At 39.0% G+C, this 20,434-nt stretch overlaps 1 protein-coding gene across 13 annotated transcripts in view; it reads right to left on the bottom strand.

The window, feature by feature from the left end:
• USP40 (ubiquitin specific peptidase 40) overlaps positions 1-20,434 on the bottom strand; it is a 92,203-nt gene that overhangs the window by 25,560 nt on the left and 46,209 nt on the right. For 12 of the 13 annotated variants that reach the window (XR_009541009.1, XR_009541008.1, XM_060151800.1 and 9 more), the window contains 5 exons: positions 19,575-19,698; positions 18,118-18,175; positions 10,913-10,966; positions 10,066-10,154; positions 8,463-8,549 (listed from right to left, as the gene is read on the bottom strand). Coding sequence is in view for 11 of the 13 variants with exons in the window: in XM_060151800.1 (XP_060007783.1) it covers positions 8,463-8,549; positions 10,066-10,154; positions 10,913-10,966; positions 18,118-18,175; positions 19,575-19,698 (412 nt within the window). In the remaining 2 variants the exon portion in view is untranslated. Of the gene's footprint in view, positions 1-8,462; positions 8,550-10,065; positions 10,155-10,912; positions 10,967-17,868; positions 17,912-18,117; positions 18,176-19,574; positions 19,699-20,434 lie in introns of all 13 variants that reach the window. The other variant, XM_060151801.1, reaches the window with a different exon arrangement.

Raw genomic sequence — 20,434 nt, 5'->3', positions numbered from 1 at the left:
TAGGAAGCTGCTAGAATAATCCAGATGAGAGGTGAAGGGGTGACAGCAGTGGAAGGAATAAGATATGATCAGATCCCAGATAAATCTTGATGGTAGAACCAGAACGATTTCCTGAAACACTGGTTCTGAAGTAAGAAAGAAAAGAATCAAAGACAATTTCAATGTTTTTGGCCTAAGCAAGCAGAAAATGGAGCCACTGTAATAGAAAAGGGAAATGTGAGTGAAGTATGTTGAGAGATCAGGAGCTCATACATATGACTATGGCGTCTACGACTTGAGCACGAGGTGCTCAGAAGGCAGAGAGAAGAGGAAACAAGACTGAGAACAGGCAGGCTGGAGAGGTGGGAAGAAAACCTAAAGAGCTGCAGTCTTCTCAAAGCAAGTGACAAAAGTCATCAAGTATGTCACTGCTGCTGAAAGAGCAAGTAAGATGAAGACCGAGACCTGCTCACTGGACACAGCAACATGGAGGCCACCGACAGCCTTGACGGAGCAGTTTCAGCTGGGGGAACGGGGGTGGGTGGGCACGGGGAATGACTCTGCCTGCAGTGGGTTCAGGATAGAACAGAAGAAAGACATACACATCGCACCTTTGAAAAGTTTTGTGGTTTCCGTTCTTTGAAACGAAAAAACACTAAAGTTACCCAAGGCCACATCCCAGGCACAAAATGACTAACCATCTTTTCCTCTAAGTAACTGCTGCCTTTCCAATGATATTTCTAGTCCCTCTTCACACTTCCAACTTACAAACATAAATAAGATACTGAACTGCCCCCCAACTCTTGATAGCATCCGATCCAAAATTAGCCCGTATCCCTCCTTACAGTCGTCTAGCACAAGTCCAGACCTTATCAGAGACACTCTAATGTCGGATTCCTATGATATGTATCACTTGCTGGCAGTAAGTCAATAATAAACCTTTTTTTAAAGCTAAAAAAACCCCAAAACAAAAAAATGTATTAAAGTTAAAAGGCAAATGAAAACGTGGGTAAATATTTACAGCTTGTAACAAAGGGTAAAAAAACATTTTATTTAAAACATGTTTGGGGACTTCCTTGGTGGCATAGTGGTTAAGAATCCGCCTGCCTATACAGGGGACGCAGGTTCTAGCCCTGGTTTGGGAAGATCCCACATGCCACAGGGCAACCAAGCCCGTGCGCCACAGCTACTGAGCCTGTGCTCTAGAGCCCGCAAGCCACAACTATTGAGCCCGTGCACAACTACTGAAGCCCACGTGCCTAGAGCCCATGTTCCATAATAAGAGAAGCCACGGCGATGAGAAGCCCGCGCACCATAACGAAGAGTAGCCCCCGCTCACCGCAACCAGAGAAAACCTGTGTGCAGCAACGAAGACCCAACGCAGCCAAAAATAAATTAAATAAATAAATTTATTAAAAAATAATAAAAAATTAAAAAAAAAAGTTTTGTCATGGAAAATTTCACACACGTGCAGAGGACAGTAAAATGAACCCTCAAGTGTCCACTGCCAGCCTCAACTCCTGCTGCGGCCAGTCCTGTGTCTGTGCCCCGCCCACTTCCCCTGACTCGCTCCTCACATTCTTTTGAAGCAAATGTCAGGTATCATTTCATTTATTGATATTCAGTACTCAGCTCTAAAAGATGAAGATTTTTTTAAAAAACGTAACTCTTACATAATTATAATATCTAAAAAAACTAAGGACTCGTAAATAACAAATATTTTGTCAGTGTTCAAATTTCCTTACTTTCTCTTAAACTGTTACTAGAGTTCTTTTGGTTTGAATCAAGGGCCCCATAAATTCCATACATTGCACCTACCTGCTATTTCTCCTAAGTCTCCTTGAACCTACAGCCTGTCTCACACTGCAGTTGATTTCTTGAAGAGGAGTTTTCCATTTCAGGACAGTGCTTACCGCAGGCCTGTGGTGCACTTGACAGGTCCCTCTGTCCCCTGTACTTCTTATAAACTGGTACTCAGGCCTAGAGGCTTGATTGGACTCAGGTCCAGTTTTCTTTTCTTTTGGCAAGAAGAGCACGGGTATTGTTTAGAACTTCTAAATGTCTGGGTGTTGCTCTTTTGGAGTTGTTAGCAGTTTTTCAGGATCCTTGCTTAGATCCATTAATTCATTAGGAGTTGAAAAACAGTGATAGTCTAAAATTCTTTCTTCGTTTTGTTAGCTGGGATATGTCTATTAAAAAAATCTTCTCATTATCTATTTGGTTGATGTGAGGTATAGTTTGCAAAGAAAAAGATAAATGCTCGACTCTTCCGTTTACGGTTCCCGAGCACCCACTGCAGGTAAGCAATGAATAGCATACTTTTTAGGATCACTGTGAACTCATGGACTTTATGTATGTGTGAATCAATTTTCATTATTATTCCCACTGAGGTTCAAACTCTTATCTTCAGGTTGGCTCCTGACGCTCTCTGCTGATCCCAGAGGTCTTTGCTAGCTATACTGTTTTCTGTCCTGATAAGATGTTCCAGGCTCATCATACACTTTCCTGACCTAGATACAGAACCAGCCATTACTCTGAGAAGCCCTAGTTCCTCTAGGAAATGGTATTGAGTGACCACAATCTGAATGCTGGGGTGCTTGCTACTACCAGGTTGATCACTGTTTCTATAAGCGATTTCAGGGGACAGAGCTAGTAAAATCATTTTTTAAAGAAAAAATATATCAGGTTCATTCTGACTCTTCTAATTCAAATTCAGGAGCACAGGGACTTCCCTGGTGGTCCAGTGGGTAAGACTCTGTGCTCCCAATGGAGGCCCAGGTTCGATCCCTGGCCAGGGAACTAAGATACTACATGCCACGGGGCAACTAAGCCTGCGCGATCTAGAGCCTGCATGCTGCAACGAAGTGCCTGCATGCTGCAACTAAGACCCAACATAACCAAACGAATAAATAAATAAATAGAATCCACCAGAGGGCAGACAGCAGAAGCAAGAAGAACTACAATCCTGCAGCCTATGGAACAAAAACCACATTCACAGAAAGAAAGACAAGGTGAAAAGGCAGAGGGCTATGTACCAGATGAAGGAACAAGATACAACTCCAGAAAAACAACTAAATGGAGATAGGCAACCTTCCAGAAAAAAGATTCAGAATAATGATGGTGAAGATGATGCAGGACGTCGAAAAAGAATGGAGGCAAAGATCAAGAAGATGCAAGAAATGTTTAACAAAGACCTAGAAGAATGAAAGAACAAACAAATAGAGATGAACGATACAATAACTGAAATGAAAAATACACTAGAAGGAATCAGTAGCAGAATAACTGAGGCAGAAGAACGGATAAGTGATCTGGAAGACAGAATGGTGGAATTCACTGCTGCAAACATAATAAAGAGAAAAGATTGAAAAGAAATGAAGACAGCCTAAGAGACATCTGGGACAACTTTATACGCAACAAGATTCGCATTACAGGGGTCCCAGAAGGAGAAGAGAGAAAAGTCCAGAGAAAATATTTGAAGAGAATTATAGTTGAAAATTTCCCTAACGTGGGAAAGGAAATAGCCACCCAAGTCCAGGAAGCACAGAGAGTCCCATACAGGATAAACCCAAGGAGAAACACGCTGAGACACAGTAATCAAACTGGCAAAAATTAAAGACAAAGAAAAATTATTGAAAGCAGCAAGGGAAAAATGACAAATAACATACAAGGGAACTCCAATAAGGTTAACAGCTGATTTCTCAGCAGAAACTCTACAAGCCAGAAGGGAGTGGCATGACATATTTAAAGTGATGAAAGGGAAGAACCTACAACCAAGATTACTCTACCCAGCAAGGATCTCATTCAGATTCGATGGAGAAATCAAAAGCTTTACAGACAAGCAAAAGCTAAGAGAATTCAGCACCACCAAACCAGCTCTACAACAAATGCTAAAGGAACTTCTCTAAGTGGAAAACACAAGAGAAGAAAAGGACCTACAAAAACAAACCCCAAACAATGATGAAAATGGTAACAGGAACATACATATCGATAATTACCTTAAACGTGAATGGATTAAATGCTCCAACCAAAAGACACAGGCTTGCTGAATGGATACAAAAACAAGACCCATCTATATGCTGTCTACAAGAGACCCACTTCAGACCTAGGGACACATACAGACTGAAAGTGAGGGGATGGAAAAAGATATTCCATGCAAATGGAAATCAAAAGAAAGCTGGAGTAGCAATACTCATATCATATAAAATAGACTTTAAAATAAAGAATGTTACAAGAGACAAGGAAGGACACTACATATTGATCAAGGGATCAATCCAAGAAGAAGATATAACTATTATAAATATATATGCACCCAATATAGGAGCACCTCAATACATAAGGCAACCGCTAACAGCCATAAAAGGGGAAATCGACAGTAACAAAATAACAGTGGGGGACATTAACACCTCACTTACACCAATGGACAGATCATCCAAAATGAAAATAAGTAAAGAAACAGAAGCTTTAAATGACACAACAGACCAGATAGATTTAATTAATATTTATAGGACATTCCATCCAAAAACAGCAGATTACACTTTCTTCTCAAGTGTGCATGGAACATTCCCCAGGATAGATCACATCTTGGGTCACAAATCAAGTCTCAGTAAATTTAAGAAAACTGAAATCACATCAAGCATCTTTTCTGAGCACAACACTATGAGATTAGAAATCAATTACAGGGAAAAAAAACGTAAATAACACAAACACGTGGAGGCTAAACAATATGTTACTAAATAACCAAGAGATCACTGAAGAAATCAAAGAGGAAATCAAAAAATACCTAGAGACAAATGACAATGATACACGACAATCCAAAACCTATGGGATGCAGCAAAAGCAGTTCTAAGAGGGAAGTTTATAGCAATGCAAGTCTACCTCAAGAAACAAGAAAAATCTCAAATAAACAATCTAAGCTTACACCTAAAAGAACTAGAGAAAGAAGAGCAAACAAAACCAAAAGTTAGCATAAGAAACTAAATCATAAAGATCAGAGCAGAAATAAATGAAACAGAAACAAAGAAAACAGTAGCAAAGATCAATAAAACTAAAAGCTGGTTCTTTGAGAAGATAAACAAAATTGATAAACCATTAGCCAAACTCATCAAGTAGGGAGAGGACTCAAATCAATAAAATTAGAAATGAAAAAGGAGAAGTTACAACAAACACTGCAGAAATACAAAGCATCCTAAGAGGCTACTACAAGCAACTCTATGCCAATAAAATGGACAACCTGGAAGAAATGGACAAATTTTTAGAAAGGTATAATCTTCCAAGACTGAACCAGGAAGAAATAGAAAACAGGAACAGACCAATCACAAGTAATGAAATTGAAACTGTGATTAAAAATCTTCCAACAAACAAAAGTCCAGGACCAGATGACTTCACAGGTGAATTCTATCAAATATTTAGAGAAGAGCTAACATCCACCCTTCTCAAACTCTTCCAAAAAACTGCAGAGGAAAGAACACTCCCAAACTCATTCTATGAGGCCACCATCACCCTGATACCAAAACCAGACAAAGATACTACTAAAAAAGAAAATTACAGATCAATATCACTGATGAACAGAGATGCAAAAATCCTCAACAAAATACTAGCAAACAGAATCCAACAACACATTAAAAGGATCATACACCATGATCAAGTGGGATTTATCCCAGGGACGCAAGGATTCTTCAGTATATGCCAATCAATCAACGTGATACACCATATTAACAAACTGCAGGATAAAAACCATATGATCATCTCAACAGATGCAGAAAAAGCTTTTGACAAAATTCAACACACATTTATGATAAAAACTCTCCAGAAAGTGGGCATAGAGGGAACTTACCTCAACATAATAAAGGCCGTATATGACAAACCCACAGCAAACATCATTCTTAATGGTGAAAAACTGAAAGCATTTCCTCTAAGATCAGGAACAAGACAAGGATGTCCACTCTCACCACTATTATTCAACATAGTTTTGGAAGTCATAGCCACAGCAATCAGAGGAGAAAAAGAAATAAAAGGAATACAAATTGGAAAAGAATTAAAACTGTCACTGTTTCCAAATGACATGATACTACACATAGAGAATCCTAAAGATGCCACCAGAAAACTACTAGAGCGAATCAATGAATCTGGTAAAATTGCAGGATACAAAATTAATGCACAGAAATCTCTTGCATTCCTATACACTAATGATGAAAAATCTGAAAGAGAAATTAAGGGAACCCTCCCATTTGCCACTGCAACAAAAAGAAAAAAATACCTAGGAATAAACCTACCGAGGGAGACAAAAGACCTGTATGCAGAAAACTATAAGACACTGATGGAAGAAATTAAAGATGATACAAACAGATGGAGAGATATACCATGTTCTTGGATTGGAAGAATCAATATTGTGAAAATGACTATACTACCCAAAGCAATCTACAGATTCAATGCAATCCCTATCAAATTACCAGTGGCATTTTTTTCAGAACTAGAACAAAAAACCTTAAAATTAATATGGAGACACAAAAGACCCTGAATAGCCAAAGCAGTCTTGAGGGAAAGCAACGGAGCTGGAGGAATCAGACTCCCCTGACTTCAGACTATACTACAAAGCTACAGTAATCAAGACACCAGCATAAAAACAGAAATACAGATCAATGGAACAGGATAGAGAGCCCAGAGATAAACCCACGCACCTGTGGTGAACTAACCTATGACAAAGGACGCAAGGATATACAATGGAGAAAAGACAGTCTCTTCAATAAGTGGTGCTGGGAAAACTGGACAGCTACATGTAAAAGAATGAAATTAGAACACTCCCTAACACCATACACAAAAATAAACTCAAAATGGATTAGAGACCTAAATGTAAGACCAGACACTATAAAACTCTTAGAGGAAAACATAGGAAGAATACTCTTTGATATGAATCACAGCAATATCTTTTTTGATCCACTTCCTAGAGTAATGGAAATAAAAACAAAAATAAACAAATGGGACCTAATGAAACTTAAATGCTTTTGCACAACAAAGGAAACTACAAACAAGACAAAAAGACAACCCTCAGAATGGGAGAAAATATTTGTAAATGAATCAACGGACAAATTAATCTCCAAAATATATAAACAGCTCATGCAGCTCGATACTAAAAAACATACAACCCAATCCAAAAATGGGCGGAAGACCCAAATAGACATTTCTCCAAAGAAGACATACAGATGGCCAAGAAGCACATGAAAGGCTGCTCAACATTACTAATTATTAGAGAAATGCAAATCAAAACTACCATGAGGTATCACCTCACACCAGTTAGAATGGGCAACCCACTACCGGGCATATACCCAGAGAAAACCATAATTCAAAAAGCCACATGCACCCCAACGTTCACTGCAGCACTATTTACCATAGCCAGGTCATGGAAGCAACCTAAATGCCCATCGACAGATGAATGGATAAAGAAGATGTGGTACATATATACAATGGAATATTACTCAGCCATAAAAAGGAAGGAAATTGGGTCATTTGTAGAGACATGGATGAATCTAGAGACTGTCATACAGAGTGAAATAAGTCAGAAAGAGAAAAACAAATAGTGCATATTAATGCATACATGTGGAACCTAGAAAAATGGTACAGATGAACCAGTTTGCAGGGCAGAAATATAGACACAGATGTAGAGAACAAACATATGGACACCAAGGGCGGAAAGCAGCGGGGCAGGGGGTGGTGGTGGTGGGATGAATTGGGAGATTGGGATTGACATGTATATATTAATATGTATAAAATGGATAACTAATAAGAACCTGCTGTATAAAAAAATAAAATAAAATTTAAATTATAAACAAACAAATAAATAAATATTAAAAAAAGAAGTCCACACACCACAACTAAAGATCACGCATGCCGCAACGGAGATTCCCACGTGGCGCAGCCAAAATAAATAAATAAGTAAATAAACAAGCAAACAAATAAATATTTAAAACAAACCTAAAAACAAATTCAGGAGTACAGGCTTTCTTTAACCACACTGATGTTATCTGCCTCTTCATTTTCCAAGACTGAAAGTCCCCGTTCTCAGTGACATTAACCTAATTGTTTGCTTTATCACACACACACATTCACACCTGTGTGTGTGAGATGTGTGTACACATAATGTAGAAACAGCAGAAGGAAATATGCCAAAATGTTAACATTAGTGGGATAAGGGATAATGAGGGGTTTTAATTCTTTTCTTTTAACCCATTTTTATATATCCCAAATTTCTACAATAAACATGCATTATTAGTAGTCAGACAAGAAAAAAGAATCATCTTATTTTTAAAACCACAGCTGGCTCACCACCTTTCAAACAATCCAAACTATTCTTTTATTGAATACATAGAATTCTTTAATGCATATTATGTAAACCCTACCCTTAGGATCTCAAAATCCTAACACAGGTTCCCACTGCTCCCCATACCAAACACCCACAGACCCCGGCCACCCAAAGTAAAATTCCTTACATCTCTCACAGATATTGTTTCTTCTACTATGATCTCCATCTCCGTCCCAGGCTGAACATCGCTCCCCACAGCGAAAAACAGGAACAGCTAAGATCAAGATAGAGTTATAAATGCAATTTAATTTGAATTTCAAAATTCTATAAATATATTATTTATTTCCCAAACCGGAAAGTCAATGGTCATAAAACTTTAATAAAAATCTCAAATTATGGGGGCTTCCCTGGTGGCGCAGTGGTTGACAGTCCGCCTGCCGATGCAGCGGACATGGGTTCGCGCCCCGGTCCGGGAAGATCCCACATGCCGCGGAGCGGCTGGGCCCGTGAGCCATGGCCGCTGAGCCTGCGCGTCCGGAGCCTGTGCTCCGCAACGGGAGAGGCCACAACAGTGAGAGGCCCGTGTACCGCAAAAAAAAAAAAAAAAAAAAAAAAAAATCAAATTATGTAAAAACAAGTCTACGTTGGGTATTTTAAAGTTACAATTTAAACAATAATCTTGACTACCTAGAAATGTAAGATTCTTTATCACCAATGTTTTTACTCCTAAGAAACATCTCTCACAGACATTATTTATTCTAGTATGATCTCCATCTCTCTCTCAGTCATTCCTCAAAGAGATTTGCAATTACTATACACTATAAGCATTAACTGTGTTTTTTCTGAGTCATTAGTTTGTGATCTTATTTTCTGTCCAGAGGTTCCATATACTTTAACTCCCTGGAACCCACAGGAAAAATGTAAATCTGATCTCGTCAATTCAGTTCTTTACAGCCCTATTTTTCTTTTCTAACTCAACCGCACTTGTCATGTTTTTTCTCTTATGCTCTTGTCATGCACTACTATTTGTTAGAGTTTGGGGAAGAACAAATTAAAGGGGAGGTAGCTGGGAAAACTAATGAAGTGGATTAGTTCCATATCAGGGATCTAGGAGCCACGGGGATCCTGATATGAGTTTAGCTTATCATGATACAGAGTCTTAACAGTAAGGACTTCATTATGGCTTTTGGACTGTAATGAAAGTTTATTAAGTAGGTAGGGTTCTAGGCAAAGGTCAACCTGACAGTATTCTGTAAATAAAATGAATACCGATAAAGAAAAATCTGCTGTGAGTCTATTAAATTATTGCAGGGAGTAATTAAGTTCAAAATCAGTATACTGTATTTCATTAAATCTAGAATGCTGCCAGTTGTTACTTAATATTTTATGCACTACTAAGAAAGGAAGCATAGCATCAGCTCCAGTGCAGGATGCCACTGACTGTAAGATGCATCTTAATCTCACAGATGTTAAAATATAGGAGAAAAAGTGTACATTTTAGAATTTATGAATTATGGTGGTTGAAACTGGTGGCCACTCAACTTTAAAGATCTCCCTTAACCACAAAATTTTCACAGAAAAACAACCTTATGAATACACTTTGACATAGTATTTTTGACTTAAACACAGAGAACTACATGGATGTATTCCTAAATAAAAGGTATCATTTAAGGAAAAGAAAAATTTTAAGAAAAACAGTATTACTGCAGTAGTTAAGGAGTGAATCATACAATTAAGAACTTCTGATCACAGTAAGGCTGGTTTGGGTCTGTCAGGTGATCTCCTTTTACCTGAGAAGAAGTTGGTGCTTTTCCAGGACACAGTCCCAATGAACTCCCCATCTTCAATTCTGCTTCCTTCAAAGTATAATTGTCTGGCACTAAAAAGAATTTTGATAACATGGTAAATGGTATTAATTCCTACCTTTGGGCAAACTACTACACTGAAATCAGCCTTTCTTTGTAAATCAAGAATGTTAAGAAAGAAAAAAACTGAGTTATACTCCATGCAAAAGGATTATATACAGTTATGTTTGATCTTAGATTTTCTCACTCTAGGACGTATGCTCTTGTTATCTGTACAGCAATGCTAAGAAATAAGAGGCAGCTATGAATGTTCTAGATTCATACTTAACAAAAGAGAGCTGTTGTCTGCATGGATTATGTAATATTCTGAATTGATTCATGCATGATGGACTAGCTTCTTCCAAGTTTAAAGCTGCTATGGTGACTACCATCAAAAGAGTAAATTAAGTCTAATGACAAGATGTGTTACAGAGGTAAAACCCAAGGCTCTGGTTACTGTGATAACTGGTATCATGATGAAATCAGCAAAACAAATAAACTTTGATAATACATCTAGAAAGATACAACTAGGGCAAAACCATGACTGAAATGCATGTCAGCTAATCAGAAAGACAGGTGTTTTCCTTTAGAAAACAGAAGTGTTTGATTTTTGGTTAGGACTGTCTGTAATTCACAAGGAAGACACCTGGGTGAAAGTCTGTTCTATAAACCAGTTTCTAAAAGGTAACTTAAGAATATTAGGTATTGGAAGTCACTGTTTAAGGTAAAAGTGTTGAGAAAGATAGGTGGCATGAGTAGGTGCCAGCTTTTGAAGGCTACCAAAAAGATTTACCTGGACAAAGAAGCTTCCCGTCTCTATCAATAGGCCTCAAACAGCTGTCCTCGGCTATAAATAAAAAGATGCTGGTTAGTGCAGCAAACAAACAAAACCAAAGAGAGATGCTATACTGTGTTAATTAGCAGGACGCTAAAAAAACAAAAAAACAAGCAAAAAAACACGTACAGGCAGTCTTCCCTTTGCACAGCAGTGCAGGACCCTAAGAACACCTGTGCAAGTTGAAACTGTGCACAGAAATCTTAAAAAAAAATTATGATTGTACCGTGACCTTTAAAATTTTTTGTCAAAACATTAAAAACTCTGTCAGTTATACATCTACAGTGAAATAAAAAAATAGCAAACTAATATTTACACTGTAATTTAAAACACTACAGGGGGCTTCCCTGGTGGCGCAGAGGTTAAGAATCCGACTGCCAATGCAGGGGACACGGGTTTGAGCCCTGGTCCGGGAAGATCCCACATGCCACGGAGCAACTAAGCCCGGGCGTCACAACTACTGAGCCTGCGCTTTAGGGCCCGCGAGCCACAACTACTGAGCCCACATGCTGCAACTACTGAAGCCCATGCGCCTAGATCCCGTGCTCTGCAACAAGAGATGCCACCGCAGTGAGAAGCCTGTGCACCGCAACGAAGAGCAGCCCCCGCTCGGCACAACTAGAGAAAGCCCGCGCGCAGCAACCGAGACCCAACACAGACAAAAATAATAGATTAAAAAAAGAAAACACTACAGTAGACACTGAGAATTAAAATGTTTTCTTTGTAAAAAACACAAGAATAGTTTAAATAGGGATTGCTTTTGTCTTGTAGAGCTTGCAGTACACGGTGAACATCTTCTCTAGCCCCTAATGATAATCTAAGTTTGGATCAGCTTCCAGTATTTTGTTTTGTACTTTCAATTTCATGAAATATCTCCAAGAGCTCCTTTAATATGAAGTGTTTCTGCCAGCGTCGACTCCTCTGGGATATCTTCATATACTTTTCATCACAACCACATTCCTCACTCCTGTGAGTTTATGTTAAGTTCCTCTGGCTGCACATCTGGATCCTCTCAAATGACAGCAGTGTCAGCATTCCCACAGCCAGCTATTTCTTCTACAGCTCCATATACTTTTGTTTCTCTCTCTCTCTCTCTTTTTTTAGTATATTTATTTATTTATTGGCTGTGTTGGGCCTTTTGTGGCTGCGTGCGACTTTCTCTAGTTGCAGTGAGCTGGGGCTGCTCTTTGTTGTGGTGTGTGGGCTTCTCATTGCGGTGGCTTCTCTTGTTGTGGAGCACGGGCTCTAGGCGCAAGGGCTTCAGTAGTTGTGGCTCTTGGGCTCTAGAGCGCAGGTTCAGTAGTTGTGGCGCATGGGCTTAGTTGCTCTGCGGCACGTGGGATCTTCCCGGACCAAGGCTCGAACCCGTGTCCCCTGCATTGGCAGGCAAATTCTTAACCACTGCACCACAAGGGAAGTCCCATACACTTTTGTTTCTCTCCTGCACTTTCACCATTGTTGGCTACTTCGATTATCCGTTCTTGTAAAATGTTACCTGAGTTTACCACTGGGAGAAAAGGAGGCAATAAACTACACACTTTGCTGTCTACGTGGTGAAATTAATAGCAGCTATGCACTGACCAATCACTGATAGGCTTTAAAGAGTGAAGTAACTGGCCACTGACCACGATGTACATGTTATTTCACAGTGATCTGTAGACTAAAGAGTTAGTAGCAAAGTTTGTACTTTATGCAATTACTCAGTTAATATCCAGTGGCAGCTGAAATTTGAACCATGCTGCTGGGTAACGGTGATGAACGGTGGCCACTGAAATTCATGTGTATTAGAACTGCACAGACTCTGCCTAGATAGGTGATTTTTATGCTTAGTTATTAGTAAATGGATTAGGGCCAGTATGCCCTGTTTTTGAGGATGCAAAGACTCCTGCTTTGTGGGAAGAAGTATATTAGGTTTTAATTCCAAACAATTCTTACCAAGTTGCATATGAGGTGGGGGAATTCAAAGGGGTGGAGGCTTCTGAGAGGGCAAGAATGCCATGGGCCTTAGAAGTTCTATCTTTATCTGAACAGAACAGAATCTCTTTGAGATTCCTGAGTTCTAGCCCTTATACTACAGTAATGTGAAGCCAGCATAGAATTCTAATACAAACTCCTTGACAACTGAAACAGCTTATGTAAAAGAGTTCTCCAATTTAAAAAATGTTAATTTAAAATACTGTTTTTAAAAAAAATTTTCACTTTCATTCAACACACACCATGTATCTTCTATGTGCCAGGCACTGTCCTAGAAGCTGACAATAAGAAAAACAGCCATGGACTCTGCCCGCAAAGAGCCTCATCTAATGGGGGAGGTGGACATTCATAACACAAAACACAGGTAGTTACAGTGTAAGTGCTACGAAGGGAAGGACAGGGCATTAGAGTACGAGAGACAGATTAACTGAGATTGTGTAGCCAGGAATGACGGAAATAACATTTCAGCTGAGACCAAATGAGTGACTGAAGTTAGCAGATGAAGAGTAAAGGGAACAGAGTTCAAAAAAGATTACAGGACTAAGAAGTCGCAGGGGGGCTTCCCTGGTGGTGCAGTGGTTAAGAATACCTGCTGATGCAGGGGACATGGGTTTGATCCCTGGTCCGGGAAGATCCCACAGGCTGCGGAGGAACTAAGCCCGTGCGCCACAGCTACAGAGCCTGCGCTCTAGAGCCCGGGAGCCACAACTACTGAAGCCTGTGCGCCTAGAGCCCAAGCTCCGTAACAGGAGAAGCCACCACAGTGAAGAGCAGCCCCCGCTCTCCACAACTAGAGAAAGCCCACGCGCAGAAACAAAGACCCAACGCAGCCAAAAATAAATATGTAAAAACAAAAAAACAAAAAACTTCCCTCTGCTTTAAAAAAAAAAAAAAAGAAGTCTCGGGGGTGGAAGAGCGCCTATGACCAGAAATTCCACAAAGTCAGCATGGGAAGTACGCTGTGAATAAGCAGGTGAGTGGACTGCAAGGAGGTCAGTTAGGCAGTGGTCAGACGAAGCAGGTTCCTGTAGGCCAGGAGCCCGCAGGCAATACACTACCAAGTACAAAGAGCACAACAGGGCTTTGAGCAGAGGGTGACATGATCTGATTCACCTACGTTTAAGAAGATCACTTGCTATGTAAAGAATAGTTTGGAGAGAAGAAGGAGTGGAAGAAAGGAGATCTGTGACATGGGAAGACAACAAACTATTAATTTTAATAAACCATATATTCTTTTTTTTTTTTTTGCGGTACGCGGGCCTCTCACCGCTGCAGCCTCTCCTGCTGCGGAGCACAGGCTCTGGACGCGCAGGCCCAGCGGCCATGGCTCACAGGCCCAGCCGCTCCGTGGCATGTGGGATCCTCCCGGACCAGGGCACGAACCCACGTCCCCCACATTGGCAGGCGGACTCTCAACCACTGCGCCACCAGGGAAGCCCGCATAAACCATATATTCTTAAGTAACTTTACTGAAGTATAATTTACTTATAATAAAACACATCCAGTTTAAGCGCACAGTTTAAAAGAGGTCGATGAAAACACTCAGTAACCACCAGCAAATTGAGATATAATTTGCGTCACACCCCAAATTCCCTCATGCCACTCCGTAGTCAATCCCCCATCCCCTGATTCTGATCTGCCTCTGTAACTATAGCTTAGGTTTTCTTTTTTGACAATTTCACATCGATAAGTGGAATCCTAAGAGTATTACTCTTTTGTGACTAGCTTCTTTTGCTTGGCATGATGTCTTTGAGATTCACCCATGTTTTGCATGGGGTGGTAGTTTACTTCTTTTATTGATGAATAGTATCCCATTGTATGGACACACCACAATTTGTTCACCTGCTCACTGGTATTTGGATTGTTTCCCATTTTTGGTTATGAACATTTACATACAGTATTTGTAAGGATACATGTTTTAATTTTTCTTGGATAAAAATCCAGAATTGATAAGTGAATGTTTAAATTCACAGGAAATAAGCTAACTCCTTACCAAAGTGACTGTACCATTTTACACTCCCACCAACAATACACGGCAGTCCCAGTTGCTCCACATCTTTGATGTCACTTAGTTTTGTCAGCATCTAAAATTTTAATCATTCTACTAAGCGTGCAGTGATGTGTCATTACGGTTTTAGTTTGTTGGCTAATGATACTGAGCATCTTCTCCTGTGCTTATTGGGTGTTCATAGATAGATTTTCTTTTGTAAAGTGGCTTCTCAATTTGGGTTGTCTTCTGATTAGGGTATAAGTATTTTTTATATATCCTGGATGCAAGTCTATTGTCAAATACATGTTTTATAAATTTTTTCTCTCAGTTTGTGGCCTGCCTTTTCAAATGCCTTTAAAATTTTGTAGTAGTCCAATTTGCTTTTACTTTCATGGTTTGTACTTTCTAAGTCCTGTTTTTAAAAAAAATCTCTTCCTTATGGTAAAAATAACAGAGATTTTCTATGTTTTCCCCCAGAAGTTTTATAGTTTTAGGTTTTAACATTGAAGTCTATGATCTTTTTTTTTTTTTTTTTAAATTTATTTTTGGCTGTGTTGGGTCTTCGTTGCTGCGCACGGGCTTTCTCTAGTTGTGGCAAGCGGGGGTTACTGTTCATTGCAGTACGCGGGCTTCTCATTGCAGTGGCTTCTCTTGTTGTGGAGCACGGGATCTAGAGCGCAGGCTTCGTAGCTGTGGTGCACGGGCTTAGTTGCTCTGCGGCATGTGGGATCTTCCCGGACCAGGGGTTGAACCCACATTCACTGCATTGGCAGACGGATTCTTAACCACTGCGCCACCATGGAAGTTCTATGATCCATTTTGAGTTCATTTTTTACATGATGTAAGGCAAAGTTGGAGGTTCATTTTTGCATCTATTGATATCCAATTGGTCCAGCACTGTATGCTGAAAGAGTATCTTTCCCCATGGAAATACCTTGGCACTTCTGTTGAAAGTCAACTGACTAAATATGTTTGCATCTATTTCTGGCTTTTCAATGTAGTTCTGTTGTAAATACTCTGGAACATTTCCACATACGATCTCTGTTGCACATTCTTCTTCTTAAAAGAGCCCTTAAAAAATGTAAAACCTATTCTTAGCTCACTGGCTGTGCAGAAACAGGTTGTAGGCCACACGTGCTGAACTCTGCTCCATATGTCTACCCTCATGACTACACACACTGTCTTGATTTCTACAGTTTCAGAGTAAGTCTTGAAATCAGATGGTGTAACTCTTCCAATTTTGTTCTTTATTTCCTCTAAAATTGTTATGGATACTTTAGGTTCTTTGCATTTCCACATAAATTTAAGAATCAGTTTGTCAATTACTACCAAAAAAAAAGAAACCTGCCAGAATTTTGAGTGAGAATGCACTGAATGTACAAATAAATTTTGAGAGAATTAGCCTCTTAATAGTACTGTGTCTTCTGATCCAAGAATATGGTACATCATTTAATTTATTTGGGTCTTCTTTTATTTTTCATGGCAATCTTTTCTAGTTTCTGGTGTACAGGTCTTCTACATATCTTGTTAAATTTACCCCCAAGTATTTCATGATAGTTTATGCTATTATAAATGTTTTCTTAACTTAATTTTCCATTTTTTTGTTGCTAGTAAACATATATGGATTTTTCTATATTGATTTTGAGTTCTTGTTAAACTCACTTATTAATTCTGGTAGTTTTAATAAGATCCTTGGAGTACACAAATAGATGATAAGCACATCAACAGTGCTCACCATCACTGCATCAGGAAAATGCAATTAGACACAGGAGATACCAATTCACGGTCACTAAAATGGCTACAATCAAAAAGACAATTATAGGACTTCCCTGGTGGCACAGTGGTTAAGAATCCACCTGCCAATGCATGGGACACAGGTTCGAGCCCTGGTCCAGGAAGATCCCACATGCCGTGGAGCAACTAAGCCCATGCGCCACAACTACTGAGCCTGCGCTCTAGAGCCTCCGAGCGACAACTACTGAGCCCATGTGCCACAACTACTGAAGTCCGCACGCCTAGAGCCCGTGCTCCACGATAAGAGAAGCCACCGCAGTGAGAAGCCGGCACTCGCCGCAACTAGAGAAAGCCTGTGTGGAGCAACGAAGACCCAACACAGCCAAAAATAAACAAAATAAATAAATAAAAATTAAAAAAAAGACAATTATAAATATTGGCAAGGATGTGAAGAAACTGCAACCCTGATACATTGTCAGTGGGTACGTAAATGATTCAGCCACTTTGGAAAACAGTACGGCAGTTTCTTATAAAGTTAAACATAACTTTGCCATATGACCCAGCAATTCCGAGCACTGAAAACACAGGTCTATACGAAGACATAATGTTTATAGCAGAATCAGTCATAAAAGCCCCAAAGTGGAAACAATCCAAATGTCCATCAGCTGGTAATGAACAAACAAAATGTGGTATATCCATACAATGCATACAATCCAGTCAGCAATAAAAAGGAACAAACTACTGGAACATGCTGAATCATGGATGAATCTCAAAAATGATACGCTGAGTGAAAGAAGCCAGACACAAAGGACTACATATAACATGCTTTCATTTACATGAAATGGCCAGAAAAGCAAGTCAAAAGAAACAGAAAGTAGATGAATGGCTGTCAGGCGCTTGCTATGCAAATGGGAACGAGATCTTTTTGGAGTGATGAAACTGTTCTAAAATTGGATTGCTGTGATGGTTGTATGACTTTATACATTTACTAATAATCACTGAATTACGCTTAAAATGGATGTTTTATGATATGTAAATTATACCTCAATAAAGCTGTAAAAGAAAACTTAATGCCGAGTGAAGAGTGAGTTTGTAGAATGTTATATTCATTAAGATAGAATTTACATAAATGTAAAAATACAATATACACACACACATATACAGAGAGAGGTATAATATATATAGTGCAATGTGAATGCACGAACTAGATACACACCCAAATCAGATATACTGGTTGCATCTGGGGAGGGATGATAGGTCTGAGGAGGAGAACATAGAGGACTTTATTTGTAATGTTTGAGGCAAAAACAAACACATGGCAAGATGTTAACATTTGTCCATTTTGGGTGGTAGATACGTGAGTTTTCCCTAAATTATTTTTTGTACTCTCCCATATTTTTTTCAATTAAAAATCAAAACAAAACTAAATTAAACCAAAAAACCAAAAGCAAATATAAATGATTACCTAGTTCCTTCATTAATTTTAATTCCTTTATGGCTTTAATTCGAATATCAAACACCACCTAAAATAGAGAAATAAACTAATGACTGTGTATAAGTTAAAAGCAATGGGAGGAGAGGAAAATGAAGATTGTCAGTGTGTGCATATACAGGTTGAGTTATTAATTACCTTACATTTAGCAGTTTTTGCCTACTTGAAAAAATTTATTTTTCCATCTCTGAAATTATTTTCTCTCTTCTACAAAGTCAAAGGCAAAAACTTAGATCTTGGTTAAGTTTGCACCAAATTGATAATAATTGGAATGGAAAGGCTGCCTACAGAAAACTTTAGAAAACCAAAGACTTAATAGCAGCGAAAGGCAAAAGTGGACAAACAGTTAACTTTTCTGATGATAGCAAACAAAAGAAACTATACGTTTCTTTAAGAATGATGAATTCAGGGCCAGTGCAGGGGACACGGGTTCAATCCCTGGTCTGGGAAGATCCCACATCTTCATTAATAATATAATATAAAACTGTACTAATAATTAATAAGCATTAATAATATAAAAATGTACTAATCCAAGGGTACTATTTAAAATTTCTACTTAAATTATTTTAGATTGTGTTTTCTTTTCTTTTTTAAAATTTAGGCTAATTGCCTCTAGGGCATAAAATCGTGGAAATTTAGGGGTAAAGCTGACGACAGAGATCATTGACTCTACCTCCCCACCGGTAACCCCTGCTATGCCCCCCACTGTGCCAAGAAGGAACAGAGCCTGCAGTAATCAAGGACTGCACCAGCCTCCCATTCGGGGTCAGGGCGGTAGGTCTCCTGAGCTTTGGGGCATTGACCTTATACTGTTCCCACTAATGTGCAAACAAACCTTAAGAAACTATAATTTTATATAAAACACTCTAAATTTTTAAAATAAAGTTAAAGAAGAACTTAATAAATGGAGACTACATAAATATAAAAAGATGTTTCCTGAAATAATGTTTAAGGAAACCAGTATAATAGTCTTAAATGGAAAACTGAAAAAACTCCCTTTGAAGAGCAACTGGCTTTATACAGAGCACAGAGTATACTGTAGAGCAATTTAAGATAAACTTTAAAAAACCCAAACACCGAAGAACACAAAACCAAAACATATATACCTTGTTTTAAAAATACAGAAAAGGCTCTTGAAAATAGCATTTCACAGTTATCAAAGTCAGAAGATTCCATGAACTAATTAAAAAGGTAACTCCCACATTCTAATTCTAGGCTTTGGAGGGAAAAAAAGGCATATATTTTCTTGAAATATGCCAAGGGCTAACAAAGATAAATAAGCAATAATCAAATGTTACAAATAAAAAGGTGATTTCTTAAGATTTAGAAGTTTACTGAGACACCTATTCTGAAAGATTAAGGTACTGCTTTCTAAGTAAAACTGTATTAATGAAAAGCTGTCAAGCACACTTCAATCAATATCTACTCACTGTGTTAAGAGTTGCTGATATTTTAACTTGTTCTTCTTCAGAGTCTAATTGGCATAAATTTTTAACTTGGAGCCAGTCAACCTCATTCACAGTGGTGATCCACTTCCCTCGTTTGGTCAACAAACTGTAGGGTAAAAAGACATTTAAAAAATGTGTCTTTATACAGCCCTTTTATGGATCAGAGAGGATTGGAAAATTCATGCTTTTCTTTAGGCACCACTTCCAAAATTCTGCATGTGTCACTTAATGTGACTAATTAAAGGTGACCAAGTTCTACTGAGTTGGGTTTTTTAAAGTTCACTATCTTTTTAGGGTAGTGTTAAGATAGTATTCCACGGAGTCTATATTCATGATTCCAAATATTCTTTGATTTATACAAATAATTTGTTGCCACATTTTTCAAAGAGAACTGTTGTAATTGAACAATCACTTGTTAACGTCTACCTGCATGCTGCAATCACCAGTGGAGCTTTAAAAGAGTACCTACGCCAAAAGCCCACCCACAGACTTTAGTAGTTTAAAAGCAGGACAGCATGCACAGCCGTGCAGACTGACGTTGAATAAAAGTACCACATCTGGACTTCCCTGGTGGCGCAGTGGTTGAGAGTCCGCCTGCTGATGCAGGGGACGCGGGTTCGTGCCCTAGTCTGGGAAGATCCCACATGCCGCGGAGCGGCTGGGCCCGTGAGCCATGGCCACTGAGCCTGCGCGTCCGGAGCCTGTGCTCCACAACGGGAGAGGCCACAGCACTGAGAGGCCCGCGCACCGCAAAAAAGAAAAAAAGTACCACATCTAATGCATATCATTCACATCATATACATTGTATGTTTATATTTTTATTATAGAGATTTTAAAAAATT

This window comes from Lagenorhynchus albirostris, chromosome 6 (assembly GCF_949774975.1).
Source record: "Lagenorhynchus albirostris chromosome 6, mLagAlb1.1, whole genome shotgun sequence".
NCBI classification, from domain to species: domain Eukaryota; kingdom Metazoa; phylum Chordata; class Mammalia; order Artiodactyla; family Delphinidae; genus Lagenorhynchus; species Lagenorhynchus albirostris.
This window is presented reverse-complemented; position numbering and strand designations above follow the sequence as displayed.